The following is an 18,365-nucleotide window of genomic DNA, read 5'->3' on the forward strand; positions in this document are numbered from 1 at the left end:
CAACAGAAACCCATGGAGGAGGGGAAGGAAAAAAAAAAAAAGAGGTTAGAGTGGGAGGGAGCCAAAGCATAAGAGACTCTTAAAAACTGAGAACTGAGGGTTGATGGGGGATGGGAGGGAGGGGAGGGTGGGTGATGGGTATTGAGGAGGGCACCTTTTGGGATGAGCACTGGGTGTTGTATGGAAACCAATTTGACAATAAATTTCATATATTGAAAAAAAAAATGGTTGAGAATGACTAGCCTACCACATAACTGATCTACAAAAAAATACCACATCTTATGTACTTCAGTGTTAGAGAATGAACTATACTGAATGATTTTTCCAGAAAAATGAACTATCCCATTTTCCGAGAAATTATTTTTAAAGAATCTTTTTGATGGACTTCTAAGGAATTACCTATTACCTTTTCCTGTGAAACTGAATATAGTGAGTATTTCTGATTATATATAATAATTTTACTTTACTATAATGGTGATTCCTTAGGAGCTCCTAAAGTTCAGGGCTGTTAATTAAATGGTTCCCCACTACTATGCTTTGAGTCATATCAATCATATAGACCTTCTTCTGTTCCTAACTGTTCATTGTGGTTTTCACTGATATCCAATACTTCTCCACTCTATTTGGTGCAATATGCCAGGAAATCCAAAAACCAAATTTATAATGACATGTAAAAATAATAATTAGACTTACAGACATCTGTAAGCACTCTCTTATGCTCAAATGTCTTGGATTCAGCCATAACTTTACCCCCATGGCTTTTGGTAATGGTGGGCAAACTTTGATTATGACTCAGTCATGATAAGCCAGCGATAATTTTTCCATGGTAAAGATTTATAAAAATGTCCCCCCACCCCAGCTTAAATGAAGACTAAAAGACAAGGGTAACTTTCACTTATGGCCTTTTATAGTTACGAAGTTCTTAATAACACTATAATTACTGAGGTTCCGGGATCGGTTTAAGGGGTCAACAAGTGCTCTGTACCACTATATTTTTACCAATAAAATATTCCCCCAGATATAAGACTTCATCAAAAACAGTTATACACATAAATATGATTTAAGTAAAAAAGAGAATATACAAAAGTATGCTGCTTATGAAGATTCACAGGCTTCTTCAAACATTATAAATGTGCCTTACTAAAAAAGTAAAAATCTGAGTAACTTACAAAGTACTATTTTAATGCCTACATTATAATCCACAAGTCTTTAATCTCTGAGGGTCTCTTCAGTCTACATCTGAATGGATAAATACATCTGTGGTGGGGGAGTTTATAAAGGAATGAGGGATAAAATCTCCTATCCTAAAGAGGTGTATATTATCTTGTTATTAGGTGACCCAAAAGACAAAATAATCATAAAGCATTAAACATTTATTTTTTGGTGGCCAAGTCTGTTTTATTATGCCTCTTTTCAGGAGAAAGGAATCCTTATTTTCAAGTAAGCCAAATGGGTAGAAAATAACTAAAGGTTACAAAGAAGTAAAGGATGTTTGTTAAATAAAGGAAGGCTACATTAAGGAAAATGACAGAAATAAAGGAGAAAAAGCCAAGTCTAACTTAAAACACCTAACTCAGAGAAAGACAGAAGAGGAATATATTACACTAGGCCCAAAGAGCACAAGTCAAAGAAACAGTTTCCATTGGAAGAGAAAACAAAATAAGAATCAACAGGAGAGATCACAGATCCTACAAAACATGGTCACAAAGTAACACACAAGCAGGGGCATAACTAGGGACTCAAAAGACTTTCCAAGTGAAACCAAAATAAGAGCAAAAAGTAACGGTCTTTCTGAGACTATAAAAGTGAAGCTATAGGCACTAGCCAGAAGTTTATTAAATCCAAACATAGGGACTTTAAAAAGAAGGGCTTCAGGACTAAAAGGAGAGTGACACCTTTAGCATGATACCCATGTGACAAAGTAGGCAATACCTCAGACAATAATCGGGATCTTTTCTATTACGTGTATCTGTACGTATAGATCCCAAATCCATTCTCACTATGCTTAATCAAGTATACATCTGTATTGTTGGTGTAATCTATTTCTGCATCAAGACAAAGTGAGGGAAAGTGGGAGAAAGGGCCAAGAGGATTCTTCACTGGAGAAATCCTATGGCCCTCCTTCACCCTGGTGTAACAAAAATGGGGTTCTGAGCTCTTCTTTATCCCTGAAATCAAGCCAGGTAGGTGGCTACCTACTATGCCAAGGGAGCACACCACAATGACTGGCACACCGAGAATTAAATGAGACACTTCTGGGATACTTGGGAGTCATTCATTATTTACCAATTATATTTACACTTTCCCTATGTATTCTTGTGTTTCCTGGCTTGAAAATAAATATGGTAATATATAATACTCATTGTCAAATAAGTTCAAAGTACTTTGCATAGCTAACATTTTTCATTTTTATAGTTCCTTAAAAAGAAAGTGGGGACGTACTTAAAAAATATACATTACTAACAGGAACAAAATCGAAGACTTGCTGAAGATTATAACAATTGCAAAACAAATCCAGTAATGATACTTATTTTATCAACTATCAGACATTTCTTTTTTATTACTATTTTAATGTTTATTTATTTTTGAGAGGGAGACAGAGAGAGAAAGTGAGGGGCGGGGAGGGGCAGAGAGAGGGAGACACAGAATCTGAAGCAGGTTCCAGGCTCTGAGCTGACAGCTCAGAGCCCAACGCAGGGCTTGAACTCACGAACCATGAGATCATGACCTGAGCCGCAGTCAGACACTTAACCGACTGAGCCACCCAGGGGCCCCAACTATCAGACATTTCTAAAGTGAAAGTAGTTGAAAAGACGCTCCACATAAAACAAATTATAGAAGGCCACTCATGTAGGCATGTGGAGAAGAATTCTAGAGCTGTGCTGTCCAATATGGTAGCCACTAGGTCAGTCACGTGTAGCTATTTAAGATCTAACTTACTAAAATTAAATTTTAAGTGTGGCTACTATATTGGACAAAGCAAACATGGCACATTTCCATCACTGCAGACGGTTCAATGGGACAGTGTTGTTCTAGAAAAATGATATCTAGACCTGGGGAGACAGCCTCCATGATAGGAATTTGTTACTAATCAACAAGATTTTCAGATCTGAACTATTCATAAAGTCGTAACAGACATATAACCTAATAGTTATAGTTCCTCAGGTCTGGGAATGTCTTATAAATCACAAAACTACGCATCTTTGCTGCTTCTTTTTAATGGCGTCTGCTATATCCCCATTTGATTAACAGACCACACTGACTCAGCAGCACTATTCACTTGGCATGAGATGTTACTGCAGTGCTACTGTGCTGCTCTTCCATGTTTTCAGTTATAACAAATTCTGTATTTTGTTTGTATAGGTATAGACCCTCCTGCACGGTCAAAACAATACCAAACCATAGTTTTTTTTAACTTAGAATAAAATTATATTGCATGTTTAAATACTCATTCCTCACCAGAGATTACAAGTAACTATACCTTCTATCGCTTTCTTGAGACAGACTTCATTTGCAAAAGATTTTTTCATAGTAATATAGGAAACTTTAAAGTTCTGACAATTAAGAAAAATAGATTTCTAAGTGTTTCAAAGACTTACTTTTTAAAACAATTTTGCGGATTCAGAGACTAAGACAAGCCTTACAGTTATTTTAAATATTCAGAAAACAGTTTTCCATTTCACTTTCTGAATCTGATCTAAGCTTTTATACAATCATTTAAAAACTTACTTCAAAATTAAGGTCTTGAATCAAGATATCTCCGTTTGGCGTTGCTAAAGGAACATGATCAAATCTACAGAGGAAATTGATAGAAAAAATTAAAATTTTACATTAAATACTAAGCAAATGCAGCTGAAAGAGAAAGGCTATTATGCAGTTAGCAAATGTTTATGGTGCTAAAGAACTTTTCAATACATACTTTATAATGTTATCAGCATTGAAGATCTCTCCAGCACCAGGTATCAAGGGAATGACTTGTGCTCCTTCTTCAATACCTTAAGTGGAAAATAAGTATTAAAGCACCACATTATGTCAGCCAAAATTTAAACTACATGGCCCAGTGCATTCATATTTACCCCTTTCCTGTTGTGAGACCATGGTGCGTTCATATTTGCCTTGATTTAAATCCTTCAGTACTTGCATTAATTCTGTAATCCGAGCAGTAAAACTAAAAAAAAAAACACACAAAAAAAAGTCCTAATGAAAACTCCAAAGGCCATCATATCTCTATTATTTTTGTTATTTATTTGAGATGTAACGACATATGACATTGTGTAAGTTCAAAACTTATTCAAACTGAACTCGTTTCCAAAATTATAATTTAGTTTAAATGAAATAACCTAAAAGAAGAAGTCTTATCATCAGAAAGTATGAGCGCTAATAGTGTATGCATGCTTTATTATGTTTCAGTAGGACAACAGGAACAGGATAAGAGAGGTTTCATAGGATCCCCACCTCAACACAGTTACTTCTTTTAACAGGTGAGACAAGAAAGTTGTATGCCACTAGAATTTTAAGGAAGTTTGTAGTAGATACTAGACTAGTAGACTAAGGACTAGTACTAGTGCATTCCTTAGACACAGGAAGTATGGACCGAGTTCCTGCTAGAATGAGCTACAATGCCAAGTATAGTTAGCTTCTCCGTCTGAGGAAGGCATTTATTACAAGTATGCCAAAATGCCTGCTACCTTCCTATAAACATGGACAAATACGGAAGATTCCTCTCTTTCCTACTTCAAAAGGGAGAAAAGATGAAGTGTTAATATTAGCTGGAAATCACTGTGGCAATTGAGAGAAATCAAAGCTAATGCCAAGACATTGAGGAAATAAAAATAACACGATGGTCAAAGAGAAAGCAATCTGCATCAAAGAATCAAAAGAGTGAAAATCAAGCAGAAACCTTCCAAAGGAACAGAAGCACCCCATCTACCATGAACCATAAAGACATGAGAAAAGTTATTAACAAGCAGGAAGAGTGTCCGCATTCTCAAGAGAAACAGACTCCTCATAGCAGTAGACAATCTCCTCTATCTTGCAATGAAGCCCTAAACCGCCATAGAAGATAAGGAAGAATAAAGAAGAAACATGCGGATGGGTCACAGGTCTGGGAAGGATCCGATGTGATCCAGTTTCTTCAGAAGTACTTTTTACATGATGGTGTTTTTTACACCATACCAAGCCCTTTATATTAGAGCTGAAAATACTGAAATATTTAATTCCATTTTATGGTCTAAGAACAATTTCACCTAACAGTATGACCATATTTACAACTGCAGCCACAGACACCACGAAGTGACTTTTTACTTTTTACACATTAAAATCAACTTCATCTGTGTTTATCCTTTGCTAGGTTGCCAGTAACAAGACCTATGGGGAAAAAAAGTACAGAGGAGGACAAAAAAGTTCAAATGCAAAAATTCTCTTCATTAACTTAATTTTCTGTAAATTAAGAAAAGATTGCCATGACTTAACATTTCCCAACTTATCGAATACTAGTGTCCGTAGAGCAGACAGCTTAAGAACCACTAACCTGGATGAAGGCTCAAAACAGCTGTCTTAAGCAAACATGAAAAGTTTACGATCAGAGAAAAATCTTCTCTAAAGGTCCTAAATCAGCTTCCAGGAGTAGGAAACGGGACTTCAGTTGCCCCTTATCTTAACCTCAACTGGGCACAATCATTAAGTATTACATAGTTTTAAAACTTCTCTGCAACTGTTTGTTCATCATTACTAATCTTACTTACCCGGCCAATCTCGTCATCTCACGGCCAGCCAAAACTATCCGACCCAGAGCTTGAGACATTCGCAAAAGCATTCTTCCACTTTGGTAGTAATCCTTAAAAAGAAATAAATACTGGTTTTCACTTATGTTTCTAAGACTAAAAAGCGGCTTTTATTTGTTTTTATATTGAAATTTTCCATTTATTATGACAACGGTTACTAATACTTTACCTCTAGAAGTTCTGAATGTGTACTCTTGACATGTCGAGGATGAGACAAATCTAGGAAAGGACGACTGACAACCAGGTAACCAACAACAGTGGCAAGATCTGACACAAAACAGTTAGGATTGAAACATTAATAACACTTCACTTTTTCCACAAATCTCATTCCACTATCCATTTCAAAGCATACTTACATTTGGCAATTATGCTATCAATGAAGCCCATAGAAAACCGAAACAAAATGAAATTATGTAGGTGCTCCACCTGGCAGAAGCAAAAACAAAATATATATATATATTGTACGTATATAAAAATATGAATCTACCCTAAAAATAAAAAAATTATAAGATTTATTCCATGAATATTTAGAATGCCTACAATCTCTGATTACACTGTACATCACATTTTCTTGAGCACAGTGCTGATCAGAGTAGATGCCACAAAAATACTCTATGAAACCATTTTTATGCAAACAGAATGGAAATCACATATAAATGATAATGTGGTATTATTTGCACATAATATTGTATTCAGAATATGGTCAGATACATATATGCTGAAAATGATCAATAACTAAAACAACGACAACAAAACAGAAGGATGAGCTAATTTAGGTAAAACACTAGCTGCTTAGATTGGCACTCAGTGCTTTGCTTTAGTTGGAGACATCTGGTCTATGCTTTCTCTAAGAATCATATTACACTGCATCTGAACCAAGTGCTAATGTAATCAATGCTGCGCAGCCCTAGTCTGTAGCTTTAATCTCAGTTAAATGCAGTACCTTAAAATAACAAATCTAAAAATGTTTTGTATTCTGCCTTTTTATCAGATTATTCAAGGCCCTGCATGATCTGGCACTGGGCTCTATCCTAAATTTAATCTAAGCTGCTCCTCCTCTCTGAGTTCCAGAAATACTGGTTCCTCAAACATGTTCCTGTCTTAAGGCTTTCCTTCTGTTGTTCTCTTGGCCAGGAATACCATCTTCCTTGATATTTCTATTCTGTGACTAACTTGCTCACTCCATGCATGTCAGGGTGGCTTACTCTTACTACCTCTTGTGAAAGTACAATGACTGGAACATTTATTCACCAAATGCCATGTGTTATATGCTATGCTCAATGCTGGAGATACAACAGTGAATAAAACAGACAAGGTCCCTGAGCTCATGGAGTTTACATCCTCATGAAAGAGACAAACTAGAAAACAAGTAAGATAAATATAAATTGCAATATATGCTTTTAAAGAAACAGATCGTTAAATCGGGAAGGCCATTTCACATAGACTAACCAGAGAAGGCAAAGCCACAATAAGCTGTTAACTTTGGGGCTAAAATCTAAGGATAAGAATAAGCAACCCAGGTAAAGAGTGAGCTGGTGAACAGCAGCAGTTCCCTGGAAAATTACCCTAAATGCATTTTATCAGTAAGCACTATCAAAGTTCAGTCACATTAAATATAAGTAAGGCAAAAATCCAATTTCTGAAATAAGGAATTTAAAATGACTTTCCTTAACCTTTTTAAATCACTTCAAATATACACTTAATTTCACAAACTTCCACTTAAATGTAAGCTCCTTACAGGCAGGATTTTGTATGTCACGTCCACAAAATTACCAGCACCTGGAACAAGCATGGGCACCTAGATGGCACTCAGTATCTTTTAAATGAATGAATAAAATTCCTTGAATTCAAATTTTCCAAATGGCAAGAAAAGAACCGATGTATGTACAGTTTTCACAAGAAACAATGTTTGGAACCCTAAATCAAGTGTCAACCAACTATATGGCCCAAAGTACAAATGCAGCCTGCCACGTATTTTTGTAAATAAAGTATTATTGGAACACAGTCACACTCACTCATTTACATAGAGTGTAGAGTTACTTTTGAAGGGCAGAGCTGAATAGGTACAACACAGACCATACGGTCTAAGAAGCCTAAGCTACAGATCTACTATCTTGTCTTTTACAGAAACAGTTTGCCGACCCCTATTCTAAATAATCATCATCATATCTTCAAGAATGCTACAGAAAGCAAAGAATTTATCTTTAAATAAGACGCCTGTGCATCTCTAAAAATACACTGACAATTATTTTAATGAATAAATAATGTTTGTAACGGGAGGCTTAATACACTAATAGGATAGTTTTTATTCTTATATTTTTTATGAAAATACAGCATAAAAATACTTCATAGCTGTTTAAAAATGAATAGCTTAAGGATTAAAGATATATACCTATAGATTCAGATAGTCAAGGGCCAAAAATAATCTTTCCATTAATACACGAGCCTCAAGCATGTTATCTTACCAGTTTTCGGAAGACTGAGTGGATTGTCTGCTTTTCTCTCTTATTTCCATTGTAAAAGGCAATTTCTTCACTATTAAAGAAAATAATTTAGTAATTAATTTTAACATTATCTATGCCTGAAAAACAACTGAAATAGAGTATTTGATGACTGAATATTTTATTGATATGGACATTTAGGGGGTGCCTGGGTGGCTCAGCAGGTTAAGCATATGACTTCGGCTCAGGTCATGATCTCCTCACGGTTTGTGGGTTCGAGACCCGCGTTGGGCTCCATGCTGATGGCTCAGAGCCTGGAGCCTGCTTCAGATTCTGTAGCTCCCTCTCTCTACCCCTTCCCCACTCATGCTCTGTCTCTGTCTCTCAAATATAAATAAACATTAAAAAAAAAAACTTCAGTGGACACTTAAGACTATAGGCTTAATGGGTGTGTCTTGCCACAGTTCTGTGCTGGAGATCCTGCTCCAAGCTCAGCTGACCAGAGAGCACAGGAACACACACCTAACCGGATCACAGACTGAACTGCAGCCATATGTTGCATATGCCACCCGTAGCCTGGTTGGAAAAGATGTGCCGGGTGAGTCCTCAGAAATTTAATTAATTTCTTTAATAAAAAATAAGAAGGAAGCTGCTATGATATATAGGAAAGCAGGGCTGGGACAGCCATTATAGATGACAAATGGAGTATAGACCCTACACACAGGAGGGAGAGGATAAATAACAGGTAGAAGAAGCTACTGAGCGATGCCATGACATACAGCCTTTGAAAGACTGAAAAGCAAACCAACTCCAAATGATTTCACAGTGCCAGCTTCCAGGAGGCCCAGCTGAACAGTCATTCTTATTCTGGGAACCCCACCATTTCCTCACAACAACTCTCCTTTTCTTGAGCTGGACTGAATGGGTCCATAAGGGCCACAAGAATCTTGACTAGAAGAAAAAAGGCATTCTTACGGATGAAGAAAGGTAAAGTGCAGTTAAGAAAATCTGTTGTCACACAGCTAGCAAGTCAAGCAGATAAGATTGTAAACCATACCTGACCCTCAAGTCTAGTCTTCCCATACATCAGTATGATGTAAACATTCCCAGAAAAGTAGCTCTTACAGCAGAGAAAAGTAAAGATTTACATAGGAGTCTAAGGGCAGAGTTGAAAAGCCTTCAATAAACACCCAATATTTCCTTAAAGTCTCTTTTTCCCTTAAAAATTTATGTGAATTGCATATTCTACTCCAAAATGTACCTGCATTCTTCCCATTATAAAAACAAGGTAGCTCTTGCCTCAGCCCCTTCAAGTAAAATTAACTTCGTATAAAAATGAATCACATTTGACCTGTGTTTCACCATTTCCTTGACACAATCATATAGAGCCCCAGGGTATCAGAGTTCCAGTTTAAAAACAATTCTATACCTATAATTAGTTTCTCACTTCCTTCTACCTCCTCTGCACATTTAAGCCCATGGAGGAAGATAAAGTAAACATTCCACTGAATCATTTTAGCCCCAATCTAAAACCTGAAAGGGCAAAAACATCCTAGAATACTATGGCTGGGCATCTACCATTAATTCTCTTCCACATCCTTCTTCCTAAGAGAACTCCAATTTTCTTAGTTACCTATCTACAAGGAATGAGTTCCATTTGGTCTCAGGCAATCACTTTACTGTGACTGCTTCAGACATGGGTAAGTGATAATTCTGGTCAATGAGAGGTGAAACAAAGTCAGCCATGGGACTTCCGGGAAAGTTTTCCTGCTCTCATGAAGAGATGGCCTGTTCTGATTTCTGGACTTTTTACAGGGGAGGAGTGCTGGTGACATCTGGAACTGCTTCGTCATCTTGTAATCACAAGAAAACTTAGGCTGAGGAAAAGAGGAACGTACAAAGGAAGGCTGAGCCAAGAGAATATAAAAGAAGAGCCAGAGCCCTGATCATGCTGTGCCTGGAACAGGCATCTTATGAGTTCTTATGTCAAGTAGTAAATGTCCTTATTGTTACAGCCAGAATCAGGGTTTTCTGTTTCTTGTAAAAGAAAGCATTCTAGCTGATACCATCTTCCATTCACTTGGTAAATCACCTCTCTACTCAACCAATCATCTATTCCTCAGCCTCCCTACAGCACAAAATTCTATTTAACATTGCTACCATTTTAGCGATGCAAGGAAATAAAGGAAGAGGGAATTATTAAAAGAGTAATATTTTTAAAATACTTTTTATTTATTTTGAGAGAGAGAGAGAGAGAGAGAGAGAAAGCAGAGGAGGGGCTGAGAAAGAGAGGGACAAAGAGAGAATCCCAAGCAGGCTCCACACTGTCAGCGCAGAGCCTGACCAGGGCTCAAGCCCACGAACCGTGAGATAACCTGAACTGAAGTCAAGAGTCAGACGCTTAACCAACTGAGCCACCCAGGTGCCCCTAAAAAAAGTATTCTGAATAAGTCTGTAAATGCTTATGGGGTACTAAATAAAGATGAGGATTCTCAAAATGAGGTAAGGTTGACAGTTTAATACATACATACATTAATACATGAGAAAATTTACTGAGTACAAACTACATATCAAAACCTGTGCTGGAAGCTTTGTATATATTTCTTATTTAATCCTCACAACAGCCCTATATTATCTATCATAAACAAGAAAAGTGAAGCTATAACTAACTTGCCGAAAGTTGTATAATATATAACTGGTAAATGGAGGAGGCAGATTTTGAAACTAGTCAGGCTGGCTCCAAAGCCTAATACTTTTTCTTCCTATTTTGGAAACTATCTGGAAAATAGGAAAATAGAGACAGATGCAGGAAGACTGAATTACTAAGAATTCCAAACAGTCTCAAAAGTATTTGTGGATAAGCTGAGATAGAACTTTCCTTGAAGAAGTATTGTAAGTAAATCAGAATTTGAATTATATTTTGAGCATGTTTAAAGTGAAATGAACAGAAAATTATGAAGAGGTGAACCAAGGATACTACACAGTTAAGAAAAAGAGTTAGAAATGTGGAAGATTACTCTTGTATAAAACTGATTATCTTTCATAATGTATATTTTCAAAAGAGGGAAATTCACAAACACCATTTTAGTAACACTGTCTACCACACTTTTTGGAGTTAACTTATATGACATCAATATTCATAAAAACACATTTTTAATACAGCTAAATTCCTTCATTTTTTAATGATTATTATTATTTTTTAATGTTTGTTTATTTTTGAGAGAGAGAGAGCGGGAGCAGAGGAAGGGCAGAAAGAGAGGGGGACAGAGATCTAAAGCAGCCTCTGTGCTGACAGCACAGAGCCTGATGTGGGATTCGAACTCACGAACCATGAGATCATGACCTGAGCCAAAGTCGGACGCTTAACTGACTGGGTCACCCAGGTGCTTCACAGCTAAATTCCTTTAACACATTGCTCCTTACCTGTTGGTGATGAGCCGGGAATTAACGTATCTATACTCTCCTTCATACTTTTGCTCAGTTATTGTCATCTTACCAACGGGTCTTCTAAGTCGAGTTAGGAATAGCCCGGAAACAATCAAGTAGGCCATCATACTTGCTGGGCCCTATTATTATTGGAAGAGAGAATATACAAAGTTTAAGGATATCATAATACATTCACCGGATGCAACATGTACAATTTCTATAATTAGCTCCAGTGGCTTTGAGAAAAACTGCTCTTTTGGTTAATTTTTTCCCCTTAACTCTTTTTTGAGAAAGGACACACTGGGCATTTCATCCTTTTAACTACTCATCAACTCTTCCTCCAACACTGTACGCTCTCCTGAATTTGTTCACCCAAAAATTCCTAATTGCAGTCTACACTCTTCCTATAGCATCTAAAACTCTTCTGATGAAACTCTTCCTGATATTCCCTTAAGATTCCACAGAAAGTCTCAGACCTCTTTTTTTTGCCTTCTCCTAGAATGTTAATATTCCCTGAGGTTTCTTCCTTAGATCTCTTCTCCCAAATTTTTATCTCTACCCCCATCACTCTTAAGAATCCAAGACAATATCTCCAAGTAAGTACCATACACTTAACACCTCACTACTCTGTAGGGCCTCAAGCAAAGTCCCCCAAGGCAGCTCTAATTGCCCTTCCCTCTACATCTTGCCTGCAGCTGCCACAGCTTGTAACTTGGTGAGTCACCACATCACCCACTGACCAACCCAAGGGAGAAGCTTTAAGCTCACCTCTCCAAGTTCATCACAGGTACTCCCTCACTCCCACCTATATCACATGTTCCGCCATGCTGAAAAAACAACTTCCTGAACACGCCATTCAATGAAGTTGTTCTTATGCCTGGCAAACCTGACATATCTAATGGATGCCTACTCATCCTCCTCAGAGCAGCTCAAATATCACCTCCAATTCTTCCGGACACTAAAGATTTTATTCAAACTTCTGTTACTGAACTTAGCACTTGACCTTATAATAATCTGAATATCTATTCTGTTATTAGATTATAAACCTTCTTCAGCAGGAACTGTGTCTTATTCATCTTTTTATCCTTACCACCTAACACAAGATGTGTGGACTATAATGTGTATTCAATATTTTTTTAATTAAATATGATTGATTCAATGCAGTTCAACAATTACTGCAAGAATGGGCAAAGGAAAGAACTAAAACATAGTTTCTACCTTTGAGAATCAGAATTGGATAACAGGGATACATGGAAAGATTATTTAAGTATAAAAATGTACTAAGTACCATAAAAATATTGGAGCACACAGATGAGAGGCATTAGGCCTATTCACTTGCTTATAGTAAAAACAAACTAGAAGAATGATTAAACTTGGATCACAGCGTAGCAAAAAGTTAGTAAGGTAGATAAGAGAATTCAAATAAAAAACTACTTTCCCAGTATTCTGGAAAAAAAGCTAAATCCACTATAGAAATCATATATTCTCAACTACAAAATGTGTACACATACACATACACATATATATATACAACGGCCACATTATTACATGGTTGTGTGATAAATATGTAACAATAATGTATTAAATGCCTAAAGTAATACTTCAATGAGAATACTCAGAGAAAATCTAAAGGTCATTCTTACCAACATGAGTATCAGAAAGACAGGGTAATAAGGCTCATGAGATAGTCAACCATTTACATTTTTATAAAATTATATATGATGTAATAAACAGTTACAGCCACTCTAAAGGTATTTCTGACATTTTAACATTCAAGTTTCATATTAAAATGGCTGCCTCCAAATCTCTTCTTATTTAGCCATTACTTTACAACAGTAAGTACATGTATGTCATTGTTAAAGCACTTCCGGTTATAAATGCCACAGAAACTTTCCAAGTATCTGCCTTAAGGAAAATTAAAACACCTAATTAGAATACTTTCTAAGTCTCTAGTACAGTATGAGTTTATAAACTAGACTTTATTAGGTACATGTCATAAAAGCACATTCTTTGAGATATATAAAAACTCCTACAAACACTCCAGCTATTTACAACACCATATTAGAGCAATTTAAAAGAGATTAAACTCACCTGAGCTCCTATTGCACTTGTTAACTTGAAGATATACAAAACTATGTCTAAAAATGGCTGTAACGTAAATATTAGAAGGTAAGGAATTAAAAAGAACTGGAATGCATAGATATATAGCTAACACAACACAACAAATATAAAATACTATTCAACATTTAACACATATTTGTCAACATGTAGAGTTCCCACTATATATATAATGTACTATAACAGTATATAGATCAACAAATACATAAAAGAAACAGTTCTTGAAAACTTAAAATAGAGACAGCATGACCAATGTCTACTGACCATCAAGTGGGAAAAACATGTATCACCTTCCAACAACTAAGGAAGCTCTACTGTGATAATTAACCATTAGTAACCCAGTAGTTTCTCAATGTAGTGTAAAGACACTGAATACAAGGACCTAAGATGGAACCCCAAATCTAGTACCACCTTTTCTGGTTTCTATATATCTGCACCTATAAAACAAAAGGCTCTTTCTATTTGTAATATTGTTTAATTCTATTACTTTATCAAAACATCCATGTGTTGAAATAATTGAATGAACCTATAATTTTCTGATAGTTTAAAAAAAGAAAATAAAGAAACTTACCTTACTAAGATTTGAATACAGATCAACTACACTGTTACAAAACTTTTCTACATCTTGTGTAAGCAGCTGGTCTGGATTGGCTATTCTGTTGTCCAGATTTCCCATTTTATAATATGTGAAAGCTCTATAATAGCAGTAAAAAAATGACATTAAAACAAACAATCACATTTTAGCACATAGTGTAAATTCATAGAAACAGAAAAGTCAGGAGCTGGAAGAGTCCCTAAAGATTGTCCTAACTGATTTTAGAAACAAGGAAGAACATCCAGAGAGGGATGACTTGTCGATTAACGGAAAGGCCCGTAGGAAAGTCTAAATTACTGAGGGCTTTCCCTGTATGCTTCTGGGTCCAAGAGCAATTCCCTTGAAAAATATATTCAATACAAAGGAAGAACCTCTATATCTCAATATCATAAGCATTTCTATTCAATTTAAGCATTTTTAATACAAAAATAGGTTATCACTTACTGGAGATACTCCTCATAGAGGTATTTAGTTAGTCTTACGCGGAAGCACAGTTTGAGCTCATTTAACCCAAACTTCAAGAAGTTATTAACCAGAGAGATCTGAAACAAACAGATATGACTGGTTTCACTACATTTCTACTTATAAAATTACAATTTATTTCTCTTTCACTGGGTATGTCCCTAAATCCTATGATTTTTTATTACCAACAGTCCAAACTGATGTACTTCAGTTCTGTTTTACTTAGAGTTTACAAAGATACAAAGACAATATGCTAAACCAAATGCAATTGGCTATACTATCGTGATATATTATTAAAACCTAACTTGACACTCAATTTTAGAATATGTTAGTATCATCAATTATGAGAAGCACCTTGCTACTTTTTTTGTAAACAAACAAAAAGCCTAATCTGTCACCTTTGTATCCAATGTAAAGGAGTCCTGACATTTGCGTTTATATTTTGTTTCCTACTACAAGCACTGACAACCCTAGACAATGAAATTCTATTTTCATTTGCATTTGTTAAAAAAAAGTACTCTAAGTTTCACACCAACTAATACCATTTCCAGAGTATTTCTAGAGTCATCTTTATTTCTCTTTTCCATCATTATATTAAAATTAATAAATTAATTCTTCCACAGTTCCAAACTCATTTACATGAACATTTTCTCAAGAAAACACTGGCCGCCTACTGAATCTCAACCTTTTACTGATATCTATACTACTTATCTCAATTTCTTCAAGGTCTAAAAGCCATGTATGTATATTCCTCAAGCTTTATTAAATCTCTGACATATTTTCTGATTAACTGGATTTTACAATCAAGTTTTTTTCACTGATATATTTATATTAAAATTCTTATAGTGACAATAAAGAACCAAGCTAAGAAAATCACTTATGATTTAAACCAAACACTGACCTTTATTTTTAATATATAGATAATAAATTCCCATTTTAAACAAACAAACAAATAAGTAAATAAATCCAATTTAACTTAAACTACATCAGTGGTTCAAGTTACTATAAATGGCCTAAAGCAATGGTTCTCAACCAGGGTGATTTTGCCACCGTGCCTACCCCCACCCCAGCCTCCATGGAACATATGGCAATGTCCTAGAGACATACTTGGTCCTCAAAACTGGGGGAGGGGCACTACTACCATCAAGTGCAATGCTACTAAACATCAGAGATACCCTGGCCTAAAGGTTAAAAAAAAAACACACACACACACACACACACACACATCAATCCAATTTATTTTTCTATCTAGGATAAAGGTTTACATTGAAAGATTCTGCTGTAAGTTACAACACTAAACTCGGAATAGGAACTTGCCATAAATCTTTAAAGTTAAGAAGTACACACAAATCTTTGAAGATTTTAGTAAGATACAAATTTGTCCGTATGTAAAGATTTTTAAAGAATTACACTTACGAGAGGCATGGCAGCGATGAAGTTGAATAAGTATCTCTTGAAATCTTTCCTGCTACGACCAATGATACCACTGCAAACCACCACATGCAATGCATTAGTTGCAAAAGAAGCAATATTTCACACTAAAAACCCTGTAAAGCTCTAAAATTACTCTTGGAAATTTTTATTGACTCAAAAGAATCAATTAAGAAAAAAAGGTGCTGAAAAACATTTTCTTGCAAAAACATGTTTCTAACTTTTGAAATTTAATCATTTTACATAGGCTGCCTGAAATCCCTCTATAAATGGCAAAATCAGATACGAATAATTTCCTTAGTTCTTTCCTTAGTAAAAATGGCAATTTAAAAAAAGGCTTAAACTGCCACAAAAGGAGCTTAGATGGCAAAACAATGAACTTTATAGAGTCAGGAATGGGTTATTATGGATGAAATAAGCTAGTATTTCTTTGTTTTTAAATATTTTAATACCATGATTCTCATTTGTATGAACTAATTGCAGAGACAGACTAATGACAGATCAGCAAACTCACTGCAAAAGGTCAAGAGTAAATATTTTAAGCTTTCGTGGGCAGGAAGGTCTCTGTTCCAACTACTCAATTCTGCAATTGCAGAAGCAAAAACAGCCAAGAATGAGACTGGCTGTGTCCTAATAAAATTTTCCAAAGCAGATGGCAGTGGGATTTGTCCTGTGGAGGCTTGTTTGCTGACCCCAGGACTAAATGATAAATCAGAAAGTAGATTAGTGGGGTTCCTCAGAGCCTCAGGATGGTTTTGCAGAGGCTTCAGAGGTGTTAACACACTTAAACTAAACCAACTCTTCTTTTACGTTCATTTGTTTTACATATTTATCTGTTCTAAAAATATCCATTAAGAACTTATTCAAAGTAAGGGTTCCACTACTTTTTTGAAAACTATCATATAAGTAAAGGATCTCTGAGTACCTTATGTCTGTGATCTACTAAAATGATAGAACTTCTTTGGTCACACACTCTTTTCTCAAATAGTATTTATTAATATTCAAATATAAGTAAAATATATTTTGAAAAACAATGCACTAAATGATTTAACCTAGCTCCACGGGGACCTGGGTGGCTCAGTCAGTTAAGCATCTGACTCTTGATTTTGGCTTAGGTCATGATCTCAGTTTGTGGAATCAAGCCCAGAGTTGGGTTCCATGCTGACAGCACAGGGTCTGCTTGGGATTCTCTCTCTCTCTGCCCCTCTTCTGCTCTTTCAAAATAACCGGAAAAACAAAACAAAACAAAACCTAGCTCCACACCACAAAAAAATGATATGGTAATAATTTTATTTTTATGAGGGAATAGGTGAATAATGCCATGTAATGTTAACTGGTCTTTTAGAGCAAAAAAGTTGTATGGTCAAATAAATTTGGAAAATCTGAGCTAAACAAAGCTAGCAAATGTCTTTACAAAAGGTCTTCTCAAAGCTCTTACAGTATGACGTGTTGCACTGAAACTCTTTTAAGACAGTTCTATAGCGTGTAGCATCTCCTCTGTCATACATAGACAGGACATACTTAGGGAAATGCTCCTTTAGACTGATAAAAAATTAATAGTCCAAATTTGATAGAAGTGCTAAACAATTTGTTTTTTAATTTTATGTTGAACTAGAAAAAGCTAAAATAGAATCATATAAAAATGTTTGTAGAAACAAGAAAATTAAAGGGGCGTCTGGGTGGCTTAGTCAGTTAAGCATCCGACTTCAGCTCAGGTCATGATCTGACCGTTCGTGAGTTCGAGCCCTGCGTCGGGCTCCGTGCTGACAGCTCTGGGCCTGGAGCCTGTTTTGTGTCTCCCTCTCTCTCTGCTCCTCCCCCACTCATGCTCTGTCTCTGTCTCTCTCTCTCTCTCAAAAATAAACATTAAAAAAATTTTTTTAAAAGAATATTAAAAACAAGAAGCAATTAAGACAGTACAAAAAGTTTAGAGGTTTAAATTAAAATGACTTGAACCAAACTTTACATAAAACCAAAGTGCTTTAGCTTTAGCCCAAGCTGTGAAACACACAAGATTATAAAACTTGGTAAAGCACATGCTATCATTCAGCAATGGTTTACCATTGGAGTAGCAGCTATAAATTTAAAAAATGGTTTCTTGAATAAAGC

The 18,365-nt window shown here is 35.8% G+C and overlaps 1 protein-coding gene across 2 annotated transcripts in view; it reads right to left on the bottom strand.

Moving 5' to 3' along the window:
* ABCD3 (ATP binding cassette subfamily D member 3) overlaps positions 1-18,365 on the bottom strand; it is a 75,588-nt gene that overhangs the window by 16,301 nt on the left and 40,922 nt on the right. For both annotated transcript variants that reach the window (XM_049616775.1, XM_049616777.1), the window contains 12 exons: positions 16,242-16,311; positions 14,808-14,905; positions 14,340-14,463; positions 13,742-13,798; positions 11,648-11,790; positions 8,249-8,318; positions 6,140-6,209; positions 5,953-6,050; positions 5,745-5,836; positions 4,077-4,168; positions 3,920-3,995; positions 3,730-3,793 (listed from right to left, as the gene is read on the bottom strand). In XM_049616775.1, the coding sequence (XP_049472732.1) occupies positions 3,730-3,793; positions 3,920-3,995; positions 4,077-4,168; positions 5,745-5,836; positions 5,953-6,050; positions 6,140-6,209; positions 8,249-8,318; positions 11,648-11,790; positions 13,742-13,798; positions 14,340-14,463; positions 14,808-14,905; positions 16,242-16,311 (1,054 nt within the window). The remainder of the gene's footprint in view (positions 1-3,729; positions 3,794-3,919; positions 3,996-4,076; positions 4,169-5,744; positions 5,837-5,952; positions 6,051-6,139; positions 6,210-8,248; positions 8,319-11,647; positions 11,791-13,741; positions 13,799-14,339; positions 14,464-14,807; positions 14,906-16,241; positions 16,312-18,365) is intronic.

This window comes from Panthera uncia, assembly GCF_023721935.1.
Source record: "Panthera uncia isolate 11264 chromosome C1 unlocalized genomic scaffold, Puncia_PCG_1.0 HiC_scaffold_4, whole genome shotgun sequence".
NCBI lineage: Eukaryota > Metazoa > Chordata > Mammalia > Carnivora > Felidae > Panthera > Panthera uncia.